General features: G+C 47.3%; 1 protein-coding gene and 1 non-coding gene across 6 annotated transcripts in view; both read right to left on the reverse strand.

Moving 5' to 3' along the window:
• MIIP (migration and invasion inhibitory protein) overlaps positions 1-4,333 on the reverse strand; it is an 11,521-nt gene extending 7,188 nt beyond the window's left edge. For 2 of the 5 annotated variants that reach the window (XM_029230816.1, XM_029230815.1), the window contains exons 1-5: positions 4,261-4,333; positions 2,329-2,524; positions 1,756-2,079; positions 1,422-1,589; positions 1,239-1,320 (exon numbers count right to left, since the gene is read on the reverse strand). In XM_029230816.1, the coding sequence (XP_029086649.1) occupies positions 1,239-1,320; positions 1,422-1,589; positions 1,756-2,079; positions 2,329-2,442 (688 nt within the window). In that variant the 5' untranslated portion in view covers positions 2,443-2,524; positions 4,261-4,333. The other 3 variants (XM_029230818.1, XM_029230819.1, XM_029230817.1) reach the window with 2 other exon arrangements.
• Positions 4,334-9,203: 4,870 nt separating this feature from the next.
• Positions 9,204-9,330, reverse strand: LOC114900116. Its single transcript, XR_003794736.1, has one exon. It is a non-coding gene; the product is annotated as a small nucleolar RNA SNORD22 (small nucleolar RNA).
• Between the last annotated feature and the right edge of the window lie 511 nt (positions 9,331-9,841).

Consider the following 9,841-nt stretch of genomic DNA (forward strand, 5'->3'; position numbering starts at 1 on the left):
ACACACACACACACACACACACACACACACACACACACACACACACAGGGCAGGCAGTGGGCAGCCGCCTCTACTTTCCTAGAGACAGGAAGCAAAGCAGTGAGCTGGCAGCCAGGGAAGTCCTTGGGATGGGGCCTGTGTCCCCACCACCGCAGGGTCTCAGCAGCCCCATGGAGCACCTGCCTTGGGGCAGCAACTCAACTTCTCTGTACACCAGTTTCCTCCTTTGTGAAAGTGAGGGTCCGATAGCACCAACCTCCTAGGGCCGCCCACTCACTCACTCAGCCAGCGTTGGCTGAGGGCCTACTACGTTCCAGGCACCGTTCTAGGCTCAGACTCGGGGAGCACAGCAACAAAAAAGATGGCCAAGCCCCTGCTCCAACAGAGCTTATAGTCCACCGGAGAAGTCAGACAAGAAACAAGCAAACAAGATGACTTCTGAGAATGAATGAATGATACGAGGAACATACAGACGGCTGATGCAATAGGCAAGGATGCAGGTGTGGTGGCCCTACAACGTTGTGCTCATGGAAGGCCTACCATTTGAGCTGAACACTCAGTGACGAAAAGGAACCAGCAGGTGTGAACCTGGGGAAGTGCGTTCAAAGCAAAGGGCACAGCAAGTGCAAAGGCCCCGAGGTGGCCGTGACCATGGCAGGTTCAAGGACCAGCAAGCAGGCCGGCGTGAGGAGTCAGAAGGTAGATGGTTAAGAGGCCATGTCACGGGGCCAAGCAGAAGCCAGATCACACCTCAAAACTCTAGATAAGGATTTCAGATTTTACTCTAAGTGCTAAGTACTCTGAGTGACGTGATCTGATTCCCGTGTTTAAACATTAGTTCTGGCTGCTGTGCCGAAAATGGATGATAATGGGGGTGAAAGAGGCCAGAGGGAGCCCAGCCAGGAAGCCACTGAGGTTGCTGGGGGAGAGGGGGGATGGGCAGTAAAACATAAAAAGATGACACGCATACAGAGTTTCACAGAGGCCTGGCACACAAGAAATGCCAAAAAAATACGGCAGCTCTGATTCGTTCATTCATTCAACAAACACTCGGTGAGCACCATCTCTGTGCCTGTCACTGTGCCAAGGGCCGAGACAGGAGACGCGGTACTGAAGGTGCTCACCGAGGGGGGTGAAACAGTCGGAAAAAGAGCAGCAGCGCCCGCTGGGGGCGCAGGCAGGTGCAGAAGCAAGCTGGGGCCTCCACCCGCGTCCCTGGGCACGGGGGCCAGCCACACCTGCAATCCAGTCGTAGCCCAGGCACGGTCTTAGGCGCCAGCTCTTCTCAGGCACTGGAGACTCCTTGTTGGTCACTCTCGGCTGAGGAGGGAGGCAAAGAGGGGCAAGGGCTAGGCCAGCAGGCCTGGCCCAAAGGAGGTCCCACCTTGCAGGGAGGAAAAGGGCTGTGTCTTAACTCATACCCTGACATGGGCCCCAGGGCTCAGCCGAGGGCTTGGGGGCTGGAGGACAAGAGTTTGGCCCCCACCCTGCTCCACGTGTGACTTTGAACAAGTCTGTCTTCTGAACGCCCGTCTTCCCATCTGCATAATGGGGCTGGTCACCTTCTTCCCAAAGTGCTGTCTGAGAAACTAATGGCCACAAGTTATCAAGCACTTAGGCTGAGCTGGACTTGACTCACGGTACCTCCCAGGAGCCTCACCCTGGAAGGGAGGCTGCCCATGAGTGCATCTGTCAGGGGGGAAACTGAGGCTCAAGGAAGTGCCCATCAGTGGATGCTCCACTCGCCCGCATTACCTCGGACAGCTTGCTCCGTTGAGCCAGGAGGGACTTCAGGGCCTGTGCCTCCTGGGTGTCTAGACTCTCCAGCTCTGCTGAAAGCTCTGGGTCGCTCGAGTCTGAGGTGGCCAGCAAGGGAGCCGAGCGGGGCCTCAGTGGGCCCGGGGACTCCTGGTGGAGGCACTTGGCAGGTGGAAGAGAGACCACCCCGGAGCTGGCCCCGTCCCTATCACAGGGGTCACCTTGGTGGGCATCCTGTGGGGAGGCTCTCGAGGCCACTGAGGACGTCTCTTGGGATGACGGCATCTCTGAGTTGTAGCTGCTGCTGGAGTCCAGGCTTGACTGGAACAGAGAGGCCAGTTCACCCAGCCACCTACCCAGCTGGCCTGCACTGGGCATGAAGGCCTGGACCTCACCCTTGCTCCAGCCTCTGCATGTGCCAGGCCAGTCCCTTCCCACGCTGGGCCTCACTCAGTTTTCTCATCATCAGTAAAATGGGCATGCTGCACGAGAGGACCCGGAAGCCCTGGATTCTGACCTGAGGGTTAGGCAGCCCCTCCCTCACTCCGGGGACTTGGCCAAGGCACTCACCTCTGAGGCTGCCTTGGCCACGGACCGCCGCACGGCATCCTGTCCGACCCACAGCTGCCTCAGGAGCTCCAGGTTGAGCTGCCGTAGCTGTGCCAGATCTCTGGTCTCCACCATCCCAGTCGTATCCACTGGCTTCCCACGACAGGTGTCACCAACTCCCGGGCCACAGAGTGCCCTCACAGCCAAGCTCTCCTACCTGAAGCCAAGACAGACAGCACGACATAGCGCTGAGGAGGCTGCCCTGCAGAGCCAGAGGCCGGGGTTCAAATCCCCACTTTGATACTCCCTAACTGTGCAGGCTCAGACAAGTTATTTAACCTCTCTGTGCCTCAGTTTCCTCATCTGCCAAACATATGATAACAGCATTGACCTCATAAGACTGTTGTCAGGATTAAAGGAGATAATGTATATTAAATGTTAGTACGGTGCCTGGCACACACAGTACGCACTCAATAAATGCCTATTATTATTACACTGGCCACAGTGTGTTTCCGAACATGTCAAAAGAGATCAATCCCTCTTTAACGGGCTTCCCTGGTGGCACAGTGGTTGGGAGTCTGCCTGCTAATGCAGGGGACACGGGTTTGAGCCCTGGTCTGGGAAGATCCCACATGCCGCGGAGCAACTAGGCCTGTGAGCCACAACTACTAAGCCTGCGCGTCTGGAGCCTGTGCTCCGCAACAAGAGAGGCAACGATAATGAGAGGCCTGCGCACCGCGATGAAGAGTGGCCCCCGCTTGCCACAACTAGAGAAAGCCCTCGCACAGAAACGAAGACCCAACACAGCAAAACTAAATGAATAAATTAATAAACTCCTACCCCCAACATCTTAAAAAAAAATCCCTCTTTAACAACCTTAACTATGAAATTACTAGATTAATTTGTAGAAGACAACTAGGGCAAGTCCACAGATGTAAAGCATGATAACTTTCAAATTCAACACAAATCAGATTTGTGAAGGGACTTCTCCCTCTCTCCTGCCCTCCCTCCTTCTTCCCTTTTACAAATGAAGAAACCAAAGTTCAGAGAAGTTAAGCTACTAGCCCCAAGTCACACAGCTTGTAGGTGGCAAAGCCAGGATTTGAACCCAAACCGGGCTCCGGGGTACATGGTTATGCCAGCCTTTCCCCAAACAGTGTGGAGGGGGGCCTGGGAAGCTGCCTCCTCCTTCTCCCAGCCTTTGGCGCCCCAGGGATCCAGGCTCAGGGACACACTGATGCCGCTGGAACGGATTTCTGCAGACTAGGGGAAGAGGCTTCCTCTTCCCTCAGAGTCCCAAGCCCAGATGCCTCCAACCAGAAACTGAGTCTCCCCCAGTACACACGATCCCTTTCTAACACTGCGTCCAGACAGACACCCTACTCTCAGAACCCCAGCCCTCCCACCCACACTTCTCACGTGTGGACTGCCCACACCCAGGCCCCCTCCTCAGGGCCCGGTTGCAGAGGCTAAAGCAGAGAGAAGCCAGGCTACCCTGGAGCCATCCCCACATATACCCACGCAGGGAAGGTGGGCAGCGGAGATGCGAGTACAGACGACTGTGCGGGGGGTGGGGCAGACAAGCGGGGTAAAAAGCCTCATCCGCAGGAGAGGGACTCCCGGCCCCCGTCCTTATCTGACTCTGGGCCAGACCTATAGTTCGAGGATCTCCGTTTTCGCACGGTGTTAAAGAGAACACCTCCGGCTCCGGCGGCGCTCTGGAAAGTTAAAGCCGCACCAAGGTAACGGGAAGGCGACGTTCAAAAGAGAAACTGGGGCAGCAAGAGTACCAGCTGCGGTGCCGCGGAACAAAAGGGCGGGACCCCCGGGTAAGGGAGACTCAGCCTCCCTCTTCTTTCCCTTCGCGGGCCCCGGACCCTCCGTGGGGGCGTACGTGAGGCAACCCGTCGTGCCCCTCCTCTCCATACCCGGCCCCACCACTGCCTCACTCACCTCCAGGAAGCCCCAGAGCCGCGCACCCCAACGCCGCCTGCGCCGCCGGTAGTTCCGCACAGGCCACCCTACGGTTCGGCGGCAGGGGGCGGGGCCTTATTCGGGAGCCCTGATTGGTCAGATGTGGGGCGGAGCCGGGACGCTCTTGCGAGCTTTACTTCGCCTTCAGAAGCTGCCTTTTCAACACTGAGGCGGGGATAACGACGGTGCTCAACATCTGATTGGTCAACTTCCCAGGTCTAGCGGTCGATAGTCGGAATAGGGCGGGACCCCAGAAGACGGGCTCCGATTGGTCAGGACAAGGCCGGGGTATTTCGCGTTTGGTGACGGCAGTGTCAGAGTCTGGACCTGATGCTTCCGCAGAGCCAAAGGATGCAGCTGTGGGTAGGCGGCGGCCAGTGACCCACGCTTTCATACTTTCTTTCGAGTACTTAGGCCTATTTTGTGCCAAGAGGCACTATACTAAGCGTTGGGAGGCAGGAAAGAATTAAGAAGGGTCCTTTCCTGGAGGAGGGGGAGAGGCAGCGGGTAAGATATGAACACATGTAGCTGTGATCCAGTCTGTAAAATATGGGCAAGTTTATATGGAGTGCCTACTTTGCGCCATCTATTTTCCATATGCCAATGCATGCCAGCCTCATAAATGTGCTTTAAGATGAATATTATTGTCCCGTTTTACAGACAAAGCAAAAAACGAGGTCATGAGAGATGAAGTGACTTGACCAGAACCTTTTAGAGGCAGTCAGTATAATTCCCAAATTAACAGACGAAAGGAAAGAAAGAAAAGCCATCTCAATAGGTACAGAAAAATCCACCAAGCACTGTCCCTTTTTCTTAGTAGCTGCAATTGGAGTGCCACAGTCTTTTAAAGAGATGTTCCAGCATTTGACAAAATCCAACACTCATTTCTGATTTTTAAAAAAAATCTTCCAGCTTCATACAACTTAATAGCAAAAAAGACCCCAAACAATCCAACTTAAAAATGGGCAGAGGATCTGAATAGACATTTTCCCAAAGAAGACAGATGGCCAATAGGTACATGAAAAGATGCTCAATATCAATAATTATCAGGGAAATGCAAGTCAAAACCACAATGAGTTATCACCTCATGTGTTAGAATGACTATTACTAAAAAGGCAAGAAATAACAAGTGTTGGAAGGATGTGGAGAAAAGGGAACATTTGTGCACTGTTGGTGGGAATGTAAATCGGTGCAACCACTATGGAAAAGAGTATGGAGCTTTGAGATTTCCTCAGAATTTAAAAATAGAACTACCTTATTATCCAGCAATTCCACTTTTGGGTATTTATCTGAAGAAAGCAAAAACACTGATTTGAAAAGCTAGATGCGCCCCCATGTTCATTGCAGCATTATTTATAATAGCCAAGATATGGAAACAACCGAAGTGTCCAGCAATGGATGAATGGATACAGAAAGTGTGGTATATATATATATAATGGACTATGATTCAGTCGTAAAAAAGGGGAGATCTGGGCTTCCCTGGTGGCGCAGTGGTTGAGAGTCCGCCTGCCGATGCAGGGGACACGGGTTCGTGCCCCGGTCCGGGAAGATCCCACGTGCCGCGAAGCGGCTGGGCCCGTGAGCCATGGCCGCTGAGCCTGCGCATCCGGAGCCTGTGCTCTGCAACGGGAGAGGCCACAACAGTGAGAGGCCCGCGTACCGAAAAAAAAAAAAAAAGGGAGGGGGGAGATCTTGTCATTTTCAATAACACGGATGGAACTTGCAGGCATTATGCTAAGTGAAATAAGTCAGATAGAGAAAGACAGATACTATATTTCTCTCTTATATGTGGAATCTAAAAAAACAAAAAGCAAGCTCATAGATACAGAAAACAGATTGGTGGCTGCAAGAGGCAGGGAGTAGGAGAAATGGGTGAAGTGGGTTTTTTTTAGTTTAACTAAATTAATAAAAATCTTTAAAAATAAAAATCTTGGGGTTTCCCTGGTGGCGCAGTGGTTAAGAGTCCACCAGCCAATGCAGGGGACACAGGTTCGAGCCCTGGTCCGGCAGGATCCCACATGCCTCGGAGCAACTGAGTCCATGAGCCACAACTACTGAGCCCATGTGCCACAACTACTGAAGCCCACGCACCTAGAGCCTGTGCTCTGCAACAAGAGAAGTCACCGCAATGAGAAGCCCGCGCACCGCAACGAAGAGTGGCCCCCGCTCACCACAACTAGAGAAAGCCTGCACACATCAACGAAGACCCAACACAGCCAAAAATAAATAAATTATAAAAAATAAAAATTAAAAAAAATCTTCCAGCAAACTAGGACTGGAAGGGAACTTTCTCATCTTGATAAAAGGCATCTATGAAACACCTACATTTAACAGCATATTTCATGATAAAAGACTAGATACTTTCTCCCTACAATTAGGAAAAGATAAGGATGTCTGCTATCACCTGTTCAATTCAATATTACACTAGAGTTCTAGCCAGTGTAATAAGAAAAATCAAAGACATCTGGAACGGAGAGGAAGAAGTAAAACTCTCTTTATTCACAGACAGCATGATAACAGAAAATCTCATGGACTCTACAAAAAAGCTACTAGAATTGTTAATGGGTTTTGCAGTTGCAAGATACAAGATCAATATACAAAAATCAGTCATATTTCTATATATTAGCAATAAACAATCAGAAACTGAAATTTTTTAAAAAACATTTAAAATACAGCAAGAAATATAAAAATTAAATACTTAAGGATAAATCTGACCCAAAAAATACAAGACCTGTACATTAAAGTTATAAAAAACAGTGTTGAGAGAAATTAAAGGAGATTAAATAATTGGAGAGATATACTGTGTTCATGGCTTGAAAAACTCAAATATTTAAGATATCAATTCTCCCCAAATTGACCTATAGACTCAATACAGTCCCAAATAAAATCCCAGTATGTTTCTTTGTATAAACTGACAAACAATTTCTAAAATTCATATGGAAATGCAAAGGACTTAGAGAGCCAAAACAATTTTGAAAGCAAAGAACAAATTCAGATGACCTACGTTACCTTCCTTAAGATTTATTATAGGGCTTCCCTGGTGGCACAGTGGTTGAGAGTCCGCCTGCCGATGCAGGGGACACGGGTTTGTGCCCCGGTCCGGAAGATCCCACATGTTGTAGAGCAGCTGGGCCCATGGGCCATGGCCGCTGAGCCTGCGTGTCCGGAGCCTGTGCTCCGCAACGGGAGAGGCCACAACAGTGAGAGGCCTGCGTACCGCAAAAAAAAAAAAAAAAAAAAATTTATTATAAAAAAAAAAGATTTATTATAAAGCTACAGTAATCAAGAGAGTGTAGTATTGGCATCAAGGTAGACAAATAAATGAATGGAATAGAATAGAAAGTCCAGAAATTGTCTCACACATACATGATCAATTAATTTTTGACAAAGGTGCAGAGGCAACTCAGTGGAGAAAGGACAGCTTTTTCAGCAAATGGTACAAGAACAATTGGATGTTCATATGCTAAAGACACACACACCACAAAACAAAACACAATTTTTAAAACCCTCTATCTGTACCATATCTGTACCATATGTAAAAATTAACTCAAAATGTATCATATACCCAATTGTAAAACCTAAAACTATAAAACTTGTAGAAGAAAACCGAGAATAAAATCATTGTGACCTTGCATTAAGCAGAAATTTCTTAGATACGACACCAAAAGTACGATCTCTAAAAGAAGAATGGATAAATTGGACTTTGTCAAAATGAATAACTTCTGCTCTTTGAAAGACATTGTTAAGAGAGTGGAAATACAAGCCACAAGATTGGAGAAAATAATTGCAGATCACATGTCTAATAAAGAATTTGTATCCAGATTATATAAATAACTCTCCCAACTCATAAGAAAACAACCCAATTATTTTTATTGAAGTATAGTTTATTTATAATATTGTGTTATTTTCAGGTGTATAGCAGAGTGATTTAGTTAAATATACATATTTTTCATATTATTTTCCATTATAGGTTATTACAAGATATTGACTATAGTTCCCTATACAGTAAATCCTTGTTGTTTATCTATTTTATATATAGTAGTGTATATCTGTTAATCCCATACTCCTAATTTATCCCTCCCCCCGAACCATAAGTTTGTTTTCTATGTCTCTGAGTCTGTTTCTGTTTTGTAAACCAGTCCATTTGTATTATTTTTTAGATTCCACATATAATGTTTGTCTTTCTCTGTCTGCCTTACTTCACTTAGTATGATATTCTCTAGATCCATCCATGTTGCTGCAAATGGCAATATTTCATTCTTTTTATGGCTGAGTAATATTCCATTGTGTATATATATATATATATATATATATATATATATCACATATTCTTTATCCATTCACCTGGTTTTTTGTTTGTTTGTTTGTTTTAAGGTTAAAAAAACCCAAAACTTTTATTTAGAAAGGCTGAAATGATTGTATGCTAATTTGCACAGCTAGGTTGTATAAGAAAGTTCCTTTTTTTTTTTCGGCTGCACCTCACGGCTTGTGGGATCCTAGTTCCCTGACCAGGGATTGAACCCAGGCCTCAGCTGTGAAAGCACAGAGTCCCAACCACTGGACCACCTGGGAATTCCCAAGAATATTCCATTTTTGATGTCTTCCAAGAATTGGATTCCATTATGTGTGCTTTGTTCTTTCTTCAGACCTCTTAACTTCAGACTGGAGTTGAGCAGAAATATGGCTTACTCCTTTCCCCTCAAATCATTCTCAGGCTCCAGACAAGGGGCTGGACCTTTGGGTGAACAAGCAGGTAAGTGGCAATGGTACCTTTTAACTCGGGAGGCTTTCCAGGAGTGATACAGGAACAAGGAACAAGCTGCTCCAGAATGAGAACATCATGTAATTAGCAAAGTATCTAAAATAGCCAAAACTATTCTCACTATGAATAGCCAAGAAAATGCTATCCACAGACATTTGCTGTATCTTAGACAGTTCCTTATGGAACAAGTTCTCATCCTGTCTCCCAGTTAGCTCCAGTGGGTTCACCATTACAGGCTCTGGGGCTAGAACAGGGGTAAGACAGGATGCTTGCTTTCCTCATTGGCATCCATTCATCTGTTGGTGGATACTTAGGTTGCTCCCATGTCTTGGCTAATAAACAACCCAATTTTTTAAATGATTAAAAGAATTGAACACCAAAGAAGAGATACATACAGATGGTGAATAAGCACAAAAAAGATGCTCCACATCACAGAACTCTCCTACTGAGGCTGGTCAGAGACTCAGCTCAGCATCCTTACCCACCATTAATACACCTAGCACCAGCTTTTATCCCAATCTGTCTTTCTAAAGTCTTCTCTTGCTCTAGGCTCCATTTGCTAGGCAAATGTAAAATAAAACCAGAATGAGACACCACCGCATAACTATTTCTATGTCTAAAATGATGGCATGTAAAATCAAAGACTCATTATACCAGTGTTGGCGAGGACAGGGAAAAACTGGAACCCATGTGCTCTGCTGGTGGGAATGTAAAATGGTACAATCACTTCAGAAAACAGTTTGACAGTATCTTAAAAAGTTAAATATAAATTTACCATATGACCCAGAAATTCCAATG

The sequence above is a fragment of the Monodon monoceros genome, unplaced genomic scaffold, assembly GCF_005190385.1.
Source record: "Monodon monoceros isolate NGI ecotype Baffin Bay Population unplaced genomic scaffold, NGI_Narwhal_1 Super_Scaffold_18, whole genome shotgun sequence".
NCBI lineage: Eukaryota > Metazoa > Chordata > Mammalia > Artiodactyla > Monodontidae > Monodon > Monodon monoceros.